This window comes from Azolla caroliniana, unplaced genomic scaffold (assembly GCF_043228905.1).
Source record: "Azolla caroliniana isolate FFs.n. ecotype wild unplaced genomic scaffold, voAzoCaro1.0.p SCAF_1, whole genome shotgun sequence".
In the NCBI taxonomy this organism is placed as follows: Eukaryota; Viridiplantae; Streptophyta; class Polypodiopsida; order Salviniales; family Salviniaceae; genus Azolla; species Azolla caroliniana.
Genome location: NW_028230436.1, coordinates 29697016 through 29718531, shown reverse-complemented (window position 1 = coordinate 29718531; position 21516 = coordinate 29697016). Strand labels below are relative to the sequence as shown.

General features: G+C 36.9%; 3 protein-coding genes across 5 annotated transcripts; 1 reads left to right on the top strand and 2 right to left on the bottom strand.

Moving 5' to 3' along the window:
• Positions 1-654: 654 nt before the first annotated feature.
• LOC147869554 (uncharacterized protein ycf45-like) lies at positions 655-5614 on the bottom strand. The gene is made up of 10 exons (XM_087330778.1): positions 5280-5614; positions 4505-4567; positions 4316-4393; positions 3603-3823; positions 3429-3501; positions 2866-3150; positions 2087-2230; positions 1889-1939; positions 1556-1748; positions 655-1176 (listed from the first exon to the last, which is right to left on the bottom strand). The coding sequence occupies exons 1-10, from the start codon at positions 5559-5561 to the stop codon at positions 1007-1009; spliced, it is 1560 nt and encodes a 519-aa protein (XP_087186904.1). The 5' UTR covers positions 5562-5614; the 3' UTR covers positions 655-1006.
• Positions 5615-8090: 2476 nt separating this feature from the next.
• On the bottom strand, positions 8091-11113 carry LOC147869553 (early-responsive to dehydration stress protein (ERD4)). The gene has a single exon (XM_087330768.1). The coding sequence runs from the start codon at positions 11003-11005 to the stop codon at positions 8459-8461; it is 2547 nt and encodes an 848-aa protein (XP_087186894.1). The 5' UTR covers positions 11006-11113; the 3' UTR covers positions 8091-8458.
• A 1584-nt stretch (positions 11114-12697) lies between these two features.
• On the top strand, positions 12698-20379 carry LOC147869552 (dolichol kinase EVAN-like). 3 transcript variants are annotated; one of them, XM_087330756.1, is made up of 14 exons: positions 12698-13046; positions 14740-14844; positions 15495-15683; positions 15775-15879; positions 16008-16078; positions 16168-16239; positions 16329-16546; positions 17758-17941; positions 18028-18093; positions 19002-19090; positions 19187-19301; positions 19452-19503; positions 19671-19768; positions 19873-20379. In XM_087330756.1, exons 2-14 carry the CDS (start codon positions 14799-14801, stop codon positions 19981-19983), a joined length of 1416 nt encoding a protein of 471 aa, XP_087186882.1. In that variant the 5' UTR covers positions 12698-13046; positions 14740-14798; the 3' UTR covers positions 19984-20379. The 3 variants fall into 3 exon arrangements, with proteins under 3 accessions (XP_087186882.1, XP_087186874.1, XP_087186866.1); XM_087330748.1 differs by having other exon boundaries at positions 14735-14844; positions 19907-20379; XM_087330740.1 differs by having other exon boundaries at positions 14735-14844.
• The last annotated feature ends 1137 nt before the right edge of the window (positions 20380-21516 follow it).

Below are 21516 nucleotides of genomic sequence, written 5' to 3'. Positions count from 1 at the left end.
AAAGCTTGTCATTCTATTAATTTAATTTAAAAGTGCCAATATTTTTAATGACCATCATGCAAATATGATAATTTGGTCTTATTCTCTTGTTTGTAAGGTGTGAATTTTGTAAGTCTATATGACCTAATCAGGAATAAACCAAACACTAAACAAGAACTTGTCTACAAAGTAGGTTTATGAACGTTATGAGATTTGAGACTGAGGGACTGTGACTAAGTTTCAAGTTCCTTGATGGAGGGTTTAGACACTGAGCTTTATTTTCCACTATAAACAAATAAAAACTCATACACGAAGTGCTATAGCTGCAATAACCAGGACATTGAACAAAAGGCTAGATCATACTCCACTTGTGTTACAAGTAACTCTACAAGCTTAAGCACATTTATCTATTAATATGCTTAGATAATTTGATCGTAGTATCTCCAATCATATAATTGAGTACAACTGATTATCATTGACATTGTCTGATGGTAAATTGTCTGATGGTAAAACTGATTGTTGAATCTAGATTCATTGAACTCTATACGCATCACATTTATTTCATTACTACGATTAATTTATTGGATTTTAGGTGATCTTCAGCATTAATCTAATACCTCTAATAGCACAGTTTTTTTAAAATGAGATTGAACACATTTGAAATAAGTACAGTGATGGCTAAGATCATAAATGCGATTAAAATGGAAGGCAAATGAAACAAAAACCTTAGCAAGGTAAAGGTCCAACATGGCTTTCATCCCGCCGATACAATCCAACTTACACCAAAGAAGTGGTGTAGTTGAGGTTCAACAAGGTACGTGAATTGAAGTTGATTCAAGCATCCACAAGTATTACTTGGAAACAGGATGTTTCCAGTCTCAATATGACTGGAGGACAACTTGTGTGCTGAGAGATTAGCAAGTGATACTACATACATGTCACCATCCACACGCTATACAAGATGGGCTCCAATGAGGAGGAAATAAGGGTTAGCTTTGTACTTACAAAGAATCACAACTAAATTTCTCTATCTTGTCCTTATACCACGAGGACCACGTTTCGATCCCCTTTTACTTGAGAGTCCCGGATTACCGACTCCAAACTCTTCGTCATACTCTTCCCATGCAACCCGTTTGCTAGAGCCCGAGTAATTACTCATCGCTCGCTCTGCAATGGCATCTTTGTCTACAATATAACCTGTGTATATAGATATATATCTCTCATTTTCAACATCTTTGCACAATCACACATTCCAAACTAATATCTCAATCCTATTCTAATTCAGGAATACCGAATTCTTTTTTCCTAAATCAAAATCACCCAAAAAGAAAAATGCCGTCCCTGATATACAAAACCTAAAACATGAAATGAAAAATTCATTTCAAAAAGTACAGGCCCTTTTTATTCGTATTTTGTTTTTGAAATCTAGGTCCTTGGTTTTGAGACATCTAAATATGGGCCATATTAAAATAACTTATAATCATCATGCTTTGAAGTCATAGTACACAATGATAATATGTCAACCCCGAAGAACATTAATTTAACACACATAAAATAAAGTTGAAGTATGACATACCTATTTTAGATACCCATGCATAATTTTCTTGATACTCCTCAATGGATGGTCTCAATCCATCGGACACAAATGGCATAGGAGCACCAAAACTGCTATTATTATCATAATCTCCGTCTACTTTGCTTGTTGTTAAGCAACTATCGTACATCTTCCTTTCAATTGTCACTTTGTAGTTCTCGTCACGTTTACGAACCTAATAGATAAAAAATCAGAACCAATATTAAAATAACAGCTTCAAATTGAAACTTGTAAAATAAGTATATGCATACCAATGATCATGATTCATAATCATAGAGACACTAAAACATAGGCCTTATGAAAGAGAACCCTAACCTCCACAATAGGCCTTCGTCCATGAAGCAAAGAGTCGACACTTCGATCGGTCTGATAGACAAAAATGAAATATCTAGAAATCATGTGGAATGAAAATAACAGGGAAAACCACTAAAAACACACATGACTATGTTGGGCTACATTTACAAGAATGACCTCAAACTTTTTTTCAACGCTTATTTTTATGAGAACTTTTACCTGGTGTGCAACCCAATGACTTCTTTCTCTCATCTCAATGAGAAGAGGAAATGTGGAAGGAGCCTTGCGTTCCAACACGCTTTTTTGTGTACCTCTCGAACGAGCCTCTTCATCTCCTAGAGTGACAGAATGCACCCCTCCCACCTTCATCATCATCATTACCATCATCATATCAATGCAAATGACAAAGAAAATGTAAGAATCGGAAAAGGCACCCATGGTCTCTCTCTATCTATCTATATGCACGCACATGCAGACACATTCAATAGACACTAAATTACAAAATGTTCAAGACATTACAAAATGTTTAGGGTTAACATACAATGTGGAAGCATTGACTGTATACATGATATAAAATACCATAAAACAGCCTCTCTATTTGCTTGCATATATAGGCTCAGGAGCTTAGCATTTTAAAAAGGCCCAGTTAAACTGTATAATAACAGTAAAGGTTGTGCTTTACAGCTTTAAGATTATGGGTTTGAGTCTATAAAAATGAGAGTTCACTATAAGAATTCTTCACGTTTTTCAGTTTTCGGATCATGCACACTTTCTGCAATATGGCTTTCAGCTTCAAGATCGGAAACAATATAGCTTTACAAATCACTCTCAGCAAACCAAGGGTTTGAAATCAATACCATTGCATTGAGGCAATGATAATAATGACAGTGTACCCAAAATCACATAATGATTAGTATTCTTAATCACAATTATGACAACATTTAGTAAAACCAAAAAAATACAATATAAGCAATAAATCTAAAGGATGAGACACATACCAAATCACATAATGTAGGATTTTTTATTATGTTTTCAAGCAATTGGCCATGGGCGGTTCCGACCAACATAACTCCTCTCTCGGCAATAGTTCGGCAAGCCAAGGCTTCTGCCTCAGTTCCAATTTCATCAACAATCACAACCTCAGGCATATGGTTTTCGACAGCTTCAACCATAACCTTATGTTGCATTGAAGGATTGGGAACTTGCATTCTCCTTGCCCCTCCAATAGCAGGGTGTGGAACATCGCCATCTCCACCAATTTCATTACTTGTATCAATAATCACCTACAACATCAAAGGATCATGCACCATCTAGACGAATTATATTACTGTGCATATCCTTTTGCAAATATATATACATGTCAAATTATATTAACACTTAGATATAATTTTCCAAGCATGTATACATATCAAGTTATATCAACCCTTGAATATCATTATTTTGCAAGCAAGTATGCATGTCAAGTTATATTACTACATGTATATCATTTGCAAGATTATTTAGAAGTCATACAATATGCATTAAGGCAAAATACAAAAAATTAAATATGTAATCATTGTACCACTCTCTTTTGTAGATCATCCGCCAAAACTCGGGCTATTTCCCGAATCACTGTTGTTTTACCCACACCTGGCCTACACGTCAAAGTTCAAACAGTTAATGATCAAACTTTTTGCACAAAGTTCATGGATAGGAATGAGTAAAGATAACATTGCACGAATATTGTTGGAAGTACCTTCCAAGAAATAAAAGACTCTGGCCAAGACCAAGAAGATTCCTTGCCATATCAACATGTCCTGTGACAGCTCGCCCAACTCTGCACGTCAAACCAACAATTGCACCCTTTCTGCTACGAATAGCAGAGATTCTGTGGAGTGTACCCTCAATACCAGCACGGTTATCACCTCCGAATTCCCCAATTGCCGATTGTGCCACCTCGAGGTCTTCTCTAGTGATCTACAATAAAACAAATATAAAAACAAAATATTTCAAATTGAAGCATAATATAAAATGCATACGTCCATAATTGATATTAAATAATGTTGTTATTGGCAACGTTTATGCTTCATAATGTTAAGGTTTGTGGGTTCAAGCCTAAAGTGAGAAGGCTTATGCTTCATAATGTCAAAGTTTGTGGGTTCAAACCTAAAACAATAAGTCTAATGCTACATTTGTTGTGTAGAAAAGCATACATTTTTTTCAGTTTGAGATAGTGCATACTATCAAATCTGCCAACATTCTCCCATAAAAAATGTGGTTCAACAAAAATTCCCTTCAGGGTTGAAAAACAATACCATCATCTTCTATGAAGAAATGCTAACAAATTGTATAAAAAGAGACATGAAAAATTAGTTGACAAGGGTAGCTACCTCGTAACAAAACAAGCATTTTTCAGTAAAACTAATACTTAATCATGAGCAGAAAAAGAAAAGAAAATGAAATAATAACCTCTTCGTGTCGTAGGAACTCTCCTCCACCATCACCAAGAAAGCGTGCTTCGGGACGCCTGCCCAGATCTAGAACCACCTGCACAAGAAAAGTGCTTCTGGATGTTCAACGGAATACCCCTAAGTGTGGCTACAGTATTAATATAGAATAGAAAGCATGTTGAATTCTTTTATTGGTATTAATTCACACCTCAAGAAGCTCTGCCCTTTGCGGATGATTGATCAACCCTTCTCTGACATCTTCTGGGAGAACCTGAAATATAATATATATATATATATTATATATATATATATAAGATCAGGAACATAAGATCCTTACATCATATGATATATAAGAGTAGCCCCTTAGACAAAAGGTTTTGGTTTGATGTTCATGATACCACACGTATACACCACCAGTACATAGATAGATGTCTCTTGCCATGATAGGGTTGAAAGAACATTGATGCATGTGGTATGTATGATGCATAGATATGCCTGTACTCATGTGGTATGTATAATGGGTAGATATGTCTCTACCCATGATAGGGTTGAATCAACAAGATGGCTGATTGGAGAGGAATAGTCAAATGAAGAAATCCCATACATCACTCATTTATCCAATAAAGAAATTTCATGCATCACCAATTTATCAAATGAAAAATTAAGAGTAACTGCAAGAGGAAATCTATCTAAGAATCAGAAATTATAGTTAGCAATGTGTTTATGAGCAATTAGACTACAACATAGGCAAATCTAATCCACAGAATGAAGAAAAACAAGATAGATCACATGTGCAAACCTATCAAAGAAGTCGAAATTATACTTTGCAGTGCAATGACAGGCAGTTTCGAAACAAATTCCGCACATTCAATGAAGAAAGAGGAGAAAACTCATGGGCAAATGTATCTAGGAAGTCGAGGTTTTAGTTAGCAATGCATTGATGGGCAGTTAAGATATATGTATATATACGTACACATAAATACCTGTAACAGGATGTCCAGATCGTCACAGACAACAATGGGGCTATCTTGACTAAGATCACATACACCTTCTCTCTCTTCTTCTTTACTTGCTTTTACGGCAGGAAAATGGAACCTTGAAGTTCTATATGAATGAATATCTGAAGCTCTGTTTCTGGGTGATCTAGAGGAGGGGTTTCCCAAAGAAAAAGATGATGAAGAAGAAGAAGAAGAAGAGGGCGACACATTAGGAAATCGAAGAGCAAGCTGAGAAAAATGGAGAGAGGCAAGACATTCAAGAGGCATAGCTCTAAAAGCTCTCAGTTTCTGATCAAAATGGGGGGGGGGGCTTGGGAATCAGAGAAGAAACAGACAGGGCAAAGAGCAGAGATAAGAAGGAAGAAAGAAAAGAAAAGAAAAACAGAGCAAAATGAAGTGGTGTGAGAGGCAACGACCTCTAACGAACTTATGGAGAAGAAACAGAAGGAAGGGGGGGAAGAACCCATGAGTAGAATATACTCTTTTACATCTTCTTCTTCAATCACATTAGTGATGATGATATGATTGATGACTATGACTGCTTTCATTTTACTCTTCATATGCTTGCCTTTTCCTTCTTTCTTCTTCTTCTTCTTCTTCTTCTTCTTCAAGCTAAAGGTGATTACATAAAATGAATGAGAAAGAGCATATGCTTACCAAGCCCACCAACACACATGTGCCCATTCCACACTTCCCGCCCGCCCGCCCAACTAACAGCCCCCGATTTCAGCCCGTATATGTGCCCACCGAATCGTTGATTGTCCAATGTGCTCACAAACTAGAACGAGATGGATCCCCCCCCCCCCCCCCCCCATCTTCTTCTAGTGTGTGAATTGGTAGGTTTTGGGTTGTGTTCACACTACGGCGCGGGGCTGTCATGCATGGACACAAACAAACTTGGTCGATTGATTATGGAAAGGAGGCCCCAAGCCTTGTTTGTGATACTATTTGACCGACTTCAATAGGAGAGAGGTGGCGGCATCCTTAATGCTACAATAGCCACATGGTAACCACTAGCGGACCGATATGGCCCTATAAATCTTTTATGTCATGTCCTCACAAGATGGCCCTGGTACATGTGATTCCACAAACCATGGTTCGTCCTTTGCATGTGATATCGTAGTCCGAGAACAAGTAAGGAATTTGATGACAAATGTAACGATAAAGTAACCGACAAAAGTTACTAGCATTGGCTGGCAAAAGTGAAATAATATAGTGTCCAACGAAAAAGGATCACTTTCAAGACTAACATGACAATGCTCGAAGATGAATCATGAAATTCAAGAGTCGTGGTCACACTCCTCGTGTGTGGAGTGTCAATGTTGCCTAACATATGACCCCACACAAAGCATTGCAATCAAAATGTGAACACTCGCAACGGGAGCCAATTATCTTCTCTCAGAAAGACACCTCTCTTCTCGTACCCCTATCCTTTTCTATCTAAATGAATACCATCCTTGTTAGAACAATGGAATAACTCGACTATATTTTCCAAATGTTTATTTGTGCAACAAGCATGCAACCAATATATGATGTTGTGCACAAATGTTTGCATTGGTCATTCATGTGTACCTTATGCATGTACTTGGAATGTAAAGCTATGAAGGTGCCCGTTTTGTCGAGGATAAATTGTGATTGTTTTCAACAAAATTAGGGTTGTTTATTCATATTTATCTTAGTAAATCATGGTTTACTTTACTTTTTCGTTTGAAGTTTAGATGTAAGAAGTAAAGAAATGCCCTTGTACATTACCACTCATTAAACTTTGCAAATGGTGGAATGTATTTTATAAGATCGATATTCTAGAGCATGCTCTCATTCTGTGTGGTGTACCAAAAATACTACTATCGTGCAACACTCTTGTGTTTCCCTCCCTCCCACTCTCTCGAGTCTCAACCATTGTATTGTGATTATCGATTGTTTTCATCATTATGACTCTAATGCATCGTTTTGAACAACGTTACTATGTTATACTTTTTCTCATTCCTAAAACATATATTCTAATTATATTAATAGCCCTTTATCTCATTCCATACCTCCTTTCCCAATGTGGTTAATTAAGCTTTAGCAAGTTAACCTCCAATTTGATCCATCAACTATGATGAACTTAAGCAACTTAAATGTTTCTTAGCATTCCACGGGTGCCATTTTCAAGCCTTGTAGAAATAAAGTCAATGCCAATGTTGCAAGCCTGGAACAAACTTCTAATGTGCATGATCCCAAACTAAACTTATAAAGAGTTTTCCCAAGATTTTTGAATAACCATAAGTAGATAACACATTTAGTAGCATTCTCTTGCACTTACTCTAAGTTGCAAACAACAATAAAAGTTAATGACAATGGTTTAAAATAAAACAAAATGTGTGGCTAGACTTCTACCATGCATGATGTCAATACGTAAATACAACATCAAAATATTACTCAAAACTTGAACCCACAAAAGTTATCGTGCAAGAGTTGAAATTTAGAATTTCAAAATGGTAACATAATGATGTGTAAAATAAGTTATCATTCATCAAGGATCTACAGTCCTATTATGTGTTGTATTGGGGCAAAGCTTGCACATTAACCTTTGGCAACTAATGCCCCCTCACTTAATGAGCTCGCTTAATGTTATGCAATGAACATAAAGACAAAATCAAGTAAATGATTCAATACATAGAGAGTTAACTTATTACCAAGACATAACACACCATTGGTATTACTCAGCATGAATGTAGCACCAATGGTTTGAATAATGCCTCGAACCATACCACAAAAGATCATGAAACCAGAATAATGTTAACTCATCCTATCAATTAAAACCATTGGCATTATTTAGCATGAACGTATCACCTTAATTAAGCTCACGAAACATCAGATGCTTGTATTCACCAAATATCTACAACAGCAAAGTTTGCATAACTATTAAGGTTACAGAGACAAGCTGTAAAACTTAGCTTCCCGAAGGGCTTGGGCCCTGCAGCCCCTTTTTCAAGAGGGGAGACAGCTTCACAACAACTTATACAATTGGATGGCTTTATAATGGTTCTTGGCTCCCATATGTGAAACCTATACAATTCATCGAATAGCTTCCTCATCTCATACATATATTAATTAGTCCCAGAGGATATTTACAGCTGGGTGGAGTTGGCATACTTTACACGTGCCATCCAATCCAAAATCTAAGAATTGGTACCAGAAAATGTGCTCCAATCAATGTTTGGCAAGGCGAAGACCTCATACTCCAATGGTCCATTCAAGTAATTTTCAACTGAACCGAGACTCTCGAGAACCGACACATGGAATCCTTCTTCTGAAGGGCAAATAAGCTTTTCGATCCCATACTTCGCACACACTAGCACTACTACTATGAGGGTGCAAAGAAATTGTAGCTTCTCTTGGTCTCCTCTAACATAGAAAAAGTAGAGCATTGCAAATAGGTAAAGGATTATGCATAATTTCATAACCCTAATCACCGTCCCGAGCAATTTTCCATCATTCGTTGCCGCACAACCCCAAGCTCTATACATGAAGAGAAAATTGTATTTATCCACAAAGTATCGGTAACCAAAGTAGAGTGCTGCAATTGGCACAATCACGGGAACAAAAGAGGAGTAAATAAGAGCCATTGCAAAGATGGTCAAATTGAACGCATAATATTGAACATAATCGAAGTTTTGCCATTGGGAAAAGTTCTCTCTTCCTATAGGCAAATCATCATGCTCCTCAACATCTATTCCCATAGAGTTTGCAACTGATGATGATCCTGATCTTTCTGATTCGGGAAAGTTAAATATTCTCATGGTGCTTGGTAATAGTTGCTCTTGCAAACTTTCCTCGTCCATCATGTTATCATAGTCCATGCTGGGAGGCTCTCCAGAGCTAAATGGATTGGGCCGTTCTTTTTTCAGTTGTTGTATTTTTCGCTTGATCCACGGGATGGGAGCCAATAGATCATAAGATATACCCAAGAAAGCACTTGTGATAAGAAAGGCAGTCGCTGACAAGCACGAATTTGCAAGGAAAGACGAGCTCATGTATTGCTCAATATCCTTGCATGCTGTCCCCTCCTCATAACAATCCTTCACATGAAGTAGCATAGATTCCAAAGAGGTCTCCAAAAGTCCCCTTAGAATGATCAAATTGACAAGAAAGAATAGAACAGTCTTTGCCAGAGCTGCTCGTTGCTCGCCAGACAGTGTCAAATGGCTCTCAAAGCTCGAAAGATATGCTAATGTGGCTGGGATGACGAAATACATGCTCACAAAGACCAGGAGATTGGGCAAAAACTGCACAATTATTGCCGCCGCCCAACTTGAGCTTTGAACCCAAACTAGCCAAGTGTGGAAATAATCCATGGCTTCAGGATTTATCAACCTCCCAACATTATGAAGGGCAGTAAGCACTGCCAGAGGTGAGCTTAAGAAGAAAAGCAGCATCAGAAGAAAGGTATTCACAATAACCCGTCGAACCAACCTTGATAAGGTGGTGCTACCCAAATGATGCCAATAAATATCTCTTGCCGGGGGAGCCCTCTCTACCTTCCACCGTCTTTTTCCCAATTCCAAATCCATAGTAGAAAAGTCCCCTCCTTTCCGTATAGACCGAATATCTTGTAAAGCTCGGCTTGCAGTGCGCAAGTCCTTGAAAACCACAAAAGCGATTCCCGCTCCTTGTGCTGTACCCTCTTTATAAGGTAAAAGCTTACTCTCGAGATCTAAGCATTGCTCATGCAGCTTAGCTATGATATCATCTTCTCCACATCCACCACAAGCTAAGAACCATACCCAAACTTGTCTTAGGATAGATTTACAAGCCCGCCAACTCTGGCGTAGCCATGATAGGCGGGTCCTTGTAGCTCCTATCAAGTTTACAAAGCCATCAACACGAACTTTTGAGTTGATTCGAGCTTCTTCTTCTTCTTCCTCTTCTTCATGAACAAAGATCCGATCACGTTCCCTTGCCATTAACCAAGACAAGTGCTTCCTTGTCTTTATCAGTCTTCTTTCTAGTGCATAAAACGTAGACAAATCAGGAGGCACAACTACGCGAAAGACTTTGCCAGGGTACCGATGCTCAAAGAAGTCCTGCAAAGGCGTCTTATTGGCTGACAAGCTCCTCGGAATCCGATGCACCATGAGTGTGAAAGCAGACACACAATCACCATCTGGCCTAGTACTTGGGACTTGTTTCCCATAGATCTCTCTAATGCATAGATGCATTATACACACAACAAGGACCATGAAAGCATAATGCCACCATAATAAGGTTGAAGCTTTTTCTATATGAATGACTGTGGATCTTGAGAATTGATCTTGAAGAGGTACTGACCCACCATATATGTTTAGTGGCAAAAGTACAAGCAGGGCGACCAATGAGATGGCAAGAAAGCCGAGAAATGTATATGCTTCAACGGCAAGGAATTGGGGGGCGTTGGCACCCGAAAGTATGGCAATTTGGGCACCAGTAGCATGCCACACAGACAACAGCTTTGGTCCTGGATATTTGTGATCACTTCTTAACTTCACCACGAGGAAGAGAAAGACACAACAAATTGCACCAATCACTGATATGTTGATGAGATACTGAATATTCCCATACCAATTGTGTGGTGAATCTGAATCCGAATCTGAACCTGATTGTGCTTGTGATTCCGATTCCTCGTGAAATCTTTTAAAAATGAGAAAGAGGGGGAGTAGGACGTTATTACCTATTGTTTGAAGCACCATGTTTGAAGCTGAAGATGGAGAAACAGAATAAGCCTTTGATTTCGAAACTCTAAAACATCAAATTATATCCTAGGGTTGGAAACTCCAAGTTTTCCTCCTGGGAAGGAAAAGGAGGAGTTTTGGAACCCGAAATTTTCAATCTGGGAAGTAGTAGGGGGAGGGTGTTGGAAGTCTGACTTTTCGTCTGGTTTCGGAAACCTAAAACAAATTCATCCTGGAAAAAACAGGGAAGGACTATGGGAACCTAATTCTTCATCTGGGCACAACAGATGGAGGTTTCCGATCCTTTAACTTTTTTCATCTTGTAAAGGGAAAGGGAGTTGGAACCCTAATTTTCCATCTGGGCAGAACAAGGGGGAGGGGTTCTCGGGAACCCTAATCCCCCAGGGGAGGGAGGGGCACCCTACTTTTTTTCCATCCTGAGAGAGGAGCAGGGGAGGGTTCTAGATCCCTGATCTTCTCATATGGCCAAAGGACATGGGGGGGATTCCAAAACCCTACAAAGTTTTCTTCTCAATGCATCAGAGAAGAAGAAGAAGATATACAGAGGATATAGTATGTACAGCATATATGTATGTATGATGGACCATGATGCTTAAATCCCACTTTGTTTGGCAATCTGTGCGGGTCGGGGACACTCGTGGGGGCCACCACCGGCCACCGACTACGGACAACCCGAGAAAGGTCCTTGTGGCTCACACGAGGTATTTGTGAGCACATCCTCGATATATGATTGGGACGGGACGGTAAACCTCCTCTGTAGGCAGGCTGCCACAACTGGGGGTCGATTTTACGATTACGAGATAAAAGACAAACGATGGCATATATCCATAACATCGTGGACAAGGTTTCTGATTCATATATATATTATTATATACATATACATATTTGGTCTGAGATACGGGGCATCACATCTCTTGCAATGCCTTCTTTGTAAACTCCCTGGACATTTTGTGCGTAGATGTAAAAAATAAAAATGATGTTTACCAAAAACTAACTTCACATTCATCATAAAAAGACATTCACGTGTGCATGGGTGGATGGAGGAGAGAGTTACGAGGGCGTGGGAAATCAAAAAGCCCATAACATGGATGGTGAAATGTATATGGGCACTTTGACTGGTCAGCAATCCCATCTTTTGTTGAGAGCTAGAGTCGTTTTCATTGCAGGGTGGGTTATATGATGAGTGAGCGGATCTATCCTTCGGAGATGGCTTTGAGGGAAAAGGAATAGAATGGAGCGGAACGTGCATGTGTCACTGGAACATAACACACATCGTTTTATCACTTTACCGGTGTCATGATATATGTCCAGACAAAACCATCGGCTTTGCTGCCATTACTCAGGTCGGGGTTTCTTTCAAAGTTCCCATTTCTATCAGTGTTTCCTCGGGTTGGGTTGGAGTGGCCTTCGTCACAAGTTGAAACGGGGTTTCCGCTTTCTCGTATTTCTTCTTCTATCCATGGCTTTCCCAGCCCACCCACCATTTTCTAATACAATGGCAAAAAAGAAGGATGGAAAAAGCAGAAAACTACATTTACAAATTACATACAGTAGTATGTATCTGGCCTGGCCAAAACGCAGAAACGCAAAAAGCAAAAGGCAAAAAGCAAAAAGCAAAAAGCAGACAATACATATGTATCAGCACATTCAAGGTGTTTGTTGATCGAAGTTTCGAACTAACAGAGTCAGTCCTTCTCTTATTTGTCAAGAAGGAACGACCATTTCCTCCTCTTCTTCTGTCTCGGCATCTACCTCTGCCTCTGTTTGTGTGTATTTTGAGAGAGAGACAGAGACAGAGGAAGAGAGAGTTCTTCTTCAATAAAAGGCATCGGAGAAGAAAGAGATTGATGGAACCTATGGCCATGGATGGTCTCATGGAAATCTTCATCATGTCTCTTGTTCTCGCCCGCCTTATCTTCTCTCTAATTGGTCACGGTTTCTTCATCGAGTTCTCCATCCTCATCTTCCTCAGTCTCTCTGCCTTCTTTGTGGAATTTCAATCCTCTCACAGCAATAAGCTCAGGATTTTCAATCCCAGGTATGTTTTTATTTTTATTTTTCATTCTTTGCAGGAACAATTCAGTATATGTACATGCACATGTGTACATTTGTTTCTTTGTGAATTTTTTCGTTTCAACGGGATAAAGGGGGATGTGTAGATAAATAATCCATTTCTATGTTTAATGAAATAAAAAGAAATTCCATATGTGAAGTTATGATTTCTCATGGATCCAGGGGGGATTTGTGGGTATATATAGTCCATTTTTGCATTCGTTGAAAGGCATAATAAATTAAGATTCAATTCACTATCTCTATGAATTATGGTTTTTTTCATGCATTTAAGGAAAACACAAATTCACTTTCTCTTTATGGAATTGCCTTCTTTCATGTAACACAGGGGAATATGAAATTAAGTAATCCATCAAAATGAATAAAGAAGATACTTTGTCTGCAAAACTCAACTTTTTTGAGAAACACATGGAGATGTGTAGATCATTCATTGAAAAGAAAAACAATGTACTCTCTCTTGCTCTTTCTCACTCTTGAGGAATTTTGCTTTTCATTGAACAAGGGATATGTAGATATTATCTATGTATGACTATTGTTACAAATGCATTAAAAGAAGAAATGATTTACTTTCGACTTTTTTCATAGAGCAGGGATGCATAGATAATCTTATTTATGAATATCTTTGCATGCATTTGATGTAATGTTGATTGCCCATGGATATGTTGAACACTATGGTCATTGCCTATATGTAAATAATCCCTGTATGACTGTGTTTACACAAATTCATTGAAATGAAAAATCAATACTTTCTATAAAAATCTGCCCTCCATGAAATAAGGGATGTGTAGAAAATCTCTCTATTTGACCATTTATGCACATTCCTTCAAATTAAAATCCATTCACTTACTGCTTTTCATGGAACAGAGGATGTTTAGATCATCTTTGCATGACCACATATTTGCATCCATTGAATATATACTTTTTGTTTTTTACTGGCATATAGGAGATGTGTAGATAAATACTCCAGTTTTGGCATCACTTGAAAGAAAACAATCGATACTCTCTCTCTCTCTCTCTGTGAAATTCTGCTTTTTATGGAACAGGGGATGTATGGATCTGCATGCATTTGATGTTTTGAGAACTTGATGTACTGTTGATTTACCCATTTAAAGCATCAAATGTCAGGTATTACGTTCTCCCTTCAGAAGTGCTGAAAACTTTGTTTCCAGGGACATGGGAAGAAAGGCGATGCTTGTCCATGTGATTATTTTCTCTGTTGATGTTTTGAGCACTTGAGTAAGCGCTGATTACTCATGTATAGGTGACTCTGCTGCAAATCTATACCCCCTGAGTTATGATTCCAATGAAATCGTAGAGATTGAGATGTGTAGATATCTTCATCCGACCATTTATGTACATTTGGCATTTAGATGTAATGTTTATTCGCCTTATCAAATACCAATCGTGATGTTCTCTCTTCAAAACTGCATCCATAATGATGATGTGCATGCTTTTCATGTTTTTGAACCCTTGATGAAATGTTTTGATGGCCCATTGATGTCTTAAACACTTGTTGTATATGCTGATTATTGCCAGAAATACTGTATGGAAAAGATCCAGAATTTTATTTGTTAACAGCAGATATATCTCTAGCAATATAATCTCCCATATCACAAATCATGTTTGTTACTGACATTTAGAAAATGATGGTGTCAGAGTAGGAACCTTGTCTGGGATCTACACAGGAGCTCTCACCATACCATGTGTACTTGCTGCCCAAATGATCCAACATCACAGAATAATTGCAGTGGCATCAAACTTAAATGGTAATGAAAAGGATACATTTTTTAAGTCCGTGCAACATGAAAGTTGCTGAGGCGTATATAATCAACGATTTAAAGTGAGGTCGAGTAGACATGTATAGAACTAATTGTATGTGCTGTATCTACAGACATACATGTGCATATGTCTTTTTGATTGGTCTTCTTCATTCCATTGGCACTTCCATTTTTGAGCTTTCAGTTCTCAATTTATTTAAAATTTCAGCTTCATCTTGTATGACAAGACTTGAACAAAGTAAATTTTTTGATAAACTTTGTGTTGTGATTTAAATTCTCGAGTGTGTAATATGATATACCACTATTTTCTAGATGTAGGCATAACTAAGGGCTAATTGTAGTAGAAAAGGAAGAAAATAAGGAATGATACAGAAGTATCGCGAAGATTGTATAGTAGACTGTCATCAGAGAAGGCCAACAAGAGAGAACCCCAAAAGATCAAACTAAAAATATGGGGAATATAAATAAGCTGAATAAAACCAGAAATGGTGTTATGCTGATGCTTTATGTGATTTGTTTGAAATTTGTAGGAGTTAGTTTTTATTGAAATTTATGGGACTAATGATTATTAAATAGCACATACAGTTGACCATTATTTATATTAGAGAATTTGAAAACCATTGTGTTTCATTTTCTAGGTTATGAAGATTTTAGGTCCAAGTTTTGGGCTGCAGTTGCTTCTAGCATGGGCTTGCTTATATATGTATGGACAAACTTAAAGGGTTATATATCATCAATAAACAATACAATCACTGATAGAAGCTCAATAATCCCTTCAAAATCTACAATATTATGGACAGCTCTTTCCACAGTCATACTATCTATTGGTGAGTCATCGCGGATCTCAATCTTAAGAATATGGTATGTCTGACATACTGTAAAAAATGTACATGTTTTTCACTGTCCTCTTTATTGCAGCTCTTTCTTTTCCTATCAAGATTGTGAATGTTGCTTCGGTTGTTGTACTTAGCACATGGCTTCTCCAATATGGAGTCCATGCTTTCCCGGGTTGCACTTCATTAGGTTCCATCTTTCCCTATCCATTAATATATTATTTTAACCTTATATATGCACAGTTAATTATAGATTATCTTTCAAAATAGTGACATTCTGTATATTTATTTATGATGTGATTTTTGTTGTGAATATAGGAGAGGCCATTCTTTTATCAAATGGACTTTCAGTGTTTGGGAACAATTTTATTGCTCATGTTCTTGCTAAGGTAGGCTAGGCCTTTTATGCTGTGCAGTAAGTAACTTTTATAATTCCGATCATACATGCTTATTCCTTGTTTTTGTTGATCTTGGTTAGTATGATGGAAATTTATCATCTGTATCATATGCTTTAACCAGTAATAAGGACATTATATCAGCTATTTTACAGGTAAATGTTTAATGAAATTTGCCTTTATGTAATAAGTTTCAAATGTGCTCCTTGATGTGACTTTCTTACACATAGACTGGTTGTGGCAGGGTATTCTTATTGCTTTCCCATGGGTGCCAGTGATGTACAAAGCTTTTGGCACAAGCATTAGCTGGTTTCTGTGGTGTTTTCAAATGCATTTGTCAAAGAGTTTTGAAAAGATTTGCAGTGCAATGTCTTTTGTCCTTGCTTTATGTATTGCAATGGTGATGATCACACTTGGATGGCTCAATATCATTTATGGGATGAAGGATAACCTCATAACCTGGTAAAACTTCTTGTGGTCTTTCTTGTCTCATATGTTATGGTATCCTGTGCACATATTATTCATTATAATAATTGTTATTATCTTTTAGGCTATGCTAGAGGATAGTCAACATTGTTCAGAAGGAACTTCTGGGTGTATGCATATTCTATATCTATGACTGCGTAGACCCATTTATAATGAAGCATATTATGTTTGTGTACTTTTTTCTCTCAGTTGGAGTGCTAGGTTCCCATTTCTGGCAGTTGAGCACAGGGTGGGATTTGAACTCCCGACCAATGGCTTGCATGATAAGAGCTTCTCTCTTTAAAGGCACTTTTGGCCCCCAAGTTCACATGGTCTTGGTATTTCAAGCTATATTTGTTAGTTTCGTTTTTCATTTTTTTTCTTTCTTGAAAATGGTTTTTTGACCGTTTGGGACAACATCATGGGGATGCCTATTAGTTTTAAGACAACTTTCCCCCGCCCATGTCTTTCTATATTACAATAGCGCTCTTTTTACTACACTTTTTCTTCTTGACATTCTTTATATCAAGCTTTCTTTTCTGTGACACAGCGCATTCCTCATACTGGAATGGGAATGCTTGTTAAAGTAGTTGTAGTCGTAATCTTCCTGATGACCCAATGTTATAGAGTCAAACTAACCTATTATTACCAACACTTTATTTTTATTGTATCATAGAGCGACCATTTAGTTTGGCTTCTACCGTCAGTGTTAACATCTAAAACATGTTGTCAATGTCACAGTTGATCCACCATATATGGCTGCTTGCGAGCAATGCTTCCAGAAATTGTTCTATTCAAGATGGGATTTTACATAGTATACAGTGGATATAGAATAACATAATCACTATGTATGAGGCTGTGTAGTGTTTCGAGTATTCTAGGAATCCCTAGTTCTTGAGTCCAACAAAGATTATGATGGAAAATTTTAAATAGAGCCCGGATGACTATACACCAATGGCATAATGAATGATTTTTTGTTGTTTTTCTACTCAGTTACCCTTTGGGCTTTCACACCATATCTTTAATGATCTTGTCCTTTGTCTAATGCATGCCCTCTTTGAGAGTTTGAAGGTTCATGAAAATGTTGCATAGGGTTCATAATGCAACTTTCTTTTTCAGTTAGCCTAATGATATATGCCCATATACATGTGCAAAATAAAAAATGATGATTTCTTTTTGTATATCGATGCATCACCTAATTTTGATAGGGTTATGAACTTCGTCTTTGAAGATAAACAAAGATATTATCTTTGTGGCTATTGGATATTTGTGATCTCGACAGCCATTATTCCTTTATATATGGCAAAGAGCACTAAGATAGAAACAATAATGGTGCGCAAGTTTTTCCATCTAATGGTGGTTGTGATGTTTGTGCCAGCTTTGTTCTTTCAAGTAAGTAAATAAAATGAATATGAGATGCAATCTCTCATATAGGTCTTTGATTGTTTGGAATTGATGAACTTTTCCTCTTTATGCAGCAAGACTTCCTTAGCTTGGCATTTTGTGTTGCTTTTGCAGCATTCTTGGTTGTCGAGATGGTTCGCGTAAGGCACTTGTAGAAAATCTCATGCATTGATATATTTGTGTGTTATTTCCATTACCATCTGGTGCGTGTATGTGTGTGCATTTCGTGCTTCTGTATGAAGAGCACATGCTCTATACATTCGTATAAGCTAATATGGTGTTGTACATTGTATCAACGAATCTAGGTTTGTGCATTCATGTAAACTAATGTAAGTTTATGCATTCATGTAAACTATTGTAGGTTTGTGCATTCATATAAACTAATGTAGGTTTGTGCATTTATATCAACGAATATAGGTTTGTGCATTCGTATCGAGTATTATAGGTTTGTGCATATACGATTTACTCTAAATGTTTATGTTCGCTACGGTATGTAGCATCATATGCTTTCATGCATTGACATATCCAACAAATTTAATGTAGTACATAAATAGAATATTATGTTTTTCTGTCATAATTGCCAATGAAATCATGATGAGAATATAATTTGTGCATCTAAAGCCATGTAGCATCATATGCTTTCATGCATTGACATATCCAACAAATTTAATGTAGTGCATAAATAGAGTATAATGTTTTTCTGTCATAATTGCCAATGAAATCATGATGAGAATATAATTTGTGCATCTAAAGCCATGCGGGTCGTCCTAGTTTCTATATATATTATTTGGTTTCTAACTTTTATTTTCTATTGCTTCTCTTTTTGTGATTCTTTTATTGTTATTTATTGCATTTTTGTAATTTACGTCTCTTTCTTAGCCTTTCTGTGTTTGTTTATATAAAAGTTTCCCCCTTGCTCATGATTTTCTTAAGCCCATGGGTTTTTCGTTCTTATAAAAGAGATATAAGAATCATTAAAATGTAAGTATCTGGAGCATTCAATCACAAGAACTAAGATACTCTTTTAATGTCTTATATTTTTTATCAGGTATTACGAATTCCACCGTTTGGAGACTGTATTCATAAGTTCATGGCAGCCTTTACTGATAGTCGAGATTCTGATCTCCTAATCATAAGGTTAGTAATTATTTTCCTTAAACCCTAGAGAGAATGCCAATATCTTCTAAATCCATGTTCTTACCTGTATATATTTTATATCTTTATCACTTGCAGTCACTTTTCGCTTCTCTTAGGTTGTGCTTTGCCAGTATGGCTCACAAACTCCCTAGGTGACCGACCCCTTGCACCCTTTGCTGGAGTCTTCAGTATTGGCATCGGAGACACAATGGTGTGCTTATGTTTTACTCCAGACATTCTTTTCTTTTCTTTTTCTTTTGCATGTTTTTTCTCTAAAATATTGTCATTCACTGTAAAACGTTTTACAAATTGGCATAATAAATAGAAATATCACGACTGATATTTTGCATCTTAATGGCAGGCATCTGTTGTTGGATATAATTTTGGATCCCTTCGGTTAAGTCATGCCAACAGTAATGTCTTTTCACGTTCGCAAAAATCTTTAATTGATCGGTGGTTTTGTTTTACGAGATACTTCTTTGAAGTATTGTGTAACTTATTTGATTAATGTAGAAAGAAAACTTGTTCTTTGTAATCTGTCTTGAGAGATTTTTTGGTTTTTGATGATTTGATTTGACAGAGAAAACATTGGAAGGTACCGTAGCCGGAATTGTATCAGTTTTGGTGGCATGCCTAATAATCCTAAAGTTTATGAATGTGGACATCACAAGTATAGAGGTAAAACATATTTATATTTATTACTACTGTTTTTATCTCTTCATTGCATGAGAGAATGATCTCAAACATTCATTGATGGTTTTTTGGTTTCTTTTTCTGTGCAGTTACATTCATTGATGATAGCAGTTGTATATACAGGGTTAATGGAAGCCTATACAACACAACTTGATAATGCTTTTCTTCCATTGATTTTCTATTCATTACTGATTGCTTAAAGAGTTTCCATTTCACACTTTGTTGGATCTTGGTTTCTTGCAACTGCCAACAACGTCCTATTAAGTCAGAGAAAACAAAAAATGAAGTGGAAAGAAAAGAGTTTCAAAATTGCCTTGAATAGAGGAAAGAATGTATTATGATGTTTTATACATAGTTCTGAAAGGGCGAGCTATTAAAGAGTAGAAAGCATAGTTAAAAAAACTATGCTGTATGTATCTCCTCTTCTCTCCTTTTATATACTCTACCCCAATACAGAAGAAAACAACAAACTCAAAAACCCTGAAATGACTTTCATTGCAATTATTGTTGCATCGGCGGCGATTATTTGTATCTGAAATATTATAAATCTAGACAATTCATTGAAGAACTAATTTAAAGAAATTCTTCATTTTTTTGCATTGAAATTTGGAATGAATTTCTTGTGTCACTTTGGCAGACATTATATATGAGGCGACAGCTGTTGTAGTGATGTAATAAAAAAGGAATTATAGGAGAGAAAAAATGTAAAAAAGGAACCATTAGTATAAAGATCAGCATTTTATGTATTTTTTATGTTTGCTCTCTACATTGGCATTTTCCTAGTGTGCGAATCATTCATTTGATTGCAAATGTAGATTAGTGCTGTTATGCCCACTTTTGTAGTTATTGTGACAAGGTAGAGCCTGACTGCTGTTAATCCACTTGGAAGGTTGATATGCGAAGATATATATTAGTTGACCCTTGTAGAATCTCATACAGTTCCAGCATTAGGGAGAGTTGTGCAATAATAAGGAATGATAAAGAGTAGAGTTGGAACTTGGAATTCTTTGGTTTTTGATGAACTGATTGAACTGATGGAAAGAGGAAATGTTTGTATTTGTAATACTGGCAAATTCATCTTTGAGCTTGTAGAAGCTCAAGTTCCAACTATTGCCGAAATATGAAGTAAAATAGCCTCTTCGTTCTACTAAAGAACTATAGTTTTGATAGCAATAGAGAGGAATTTCTACAATATGTAATCTCTTGAAAGAAGAAAAAAGTTGATATTATACTTCCCCTGGCATTTAAGTGATTTTGTTGATATTATACTTCTATTTCATATTATGGGGAAGAGCCACACAGTTGATATATACTTCCCTCACATTAGTGTTTTTGTTTTTGTCCTTTTCCATGCTATGGGGATACCAATCCCTTTCCAAGGTTTTACATGTTCTCCCTCTCCGTTATATTGCTTCTTATGTCCATGATAGTGAAAGGTATAACAAGTACTTAATAGATGTACATATATGCACATGGATGTTAGCTTATGAAGATTAGTTGTAGACAACCTCCATCATGGTCTAAGTCTAAGGTCTATAACATGGGTTAGTCTTTTGTCAGGTAGTAGACAACCTCCACAACCTCCATCATTGCAAAAGATAAACCACTTATAAAGAGAGGACTTGCCCGCCCTCTAGTTATTTACTTGATTGGGCCAAAAACCATTGTGCATTGATTAAGATTTCAATGAGTGTTGGTAGTTGCCTTTCAACATCGGAAAGAAGGAATACTTT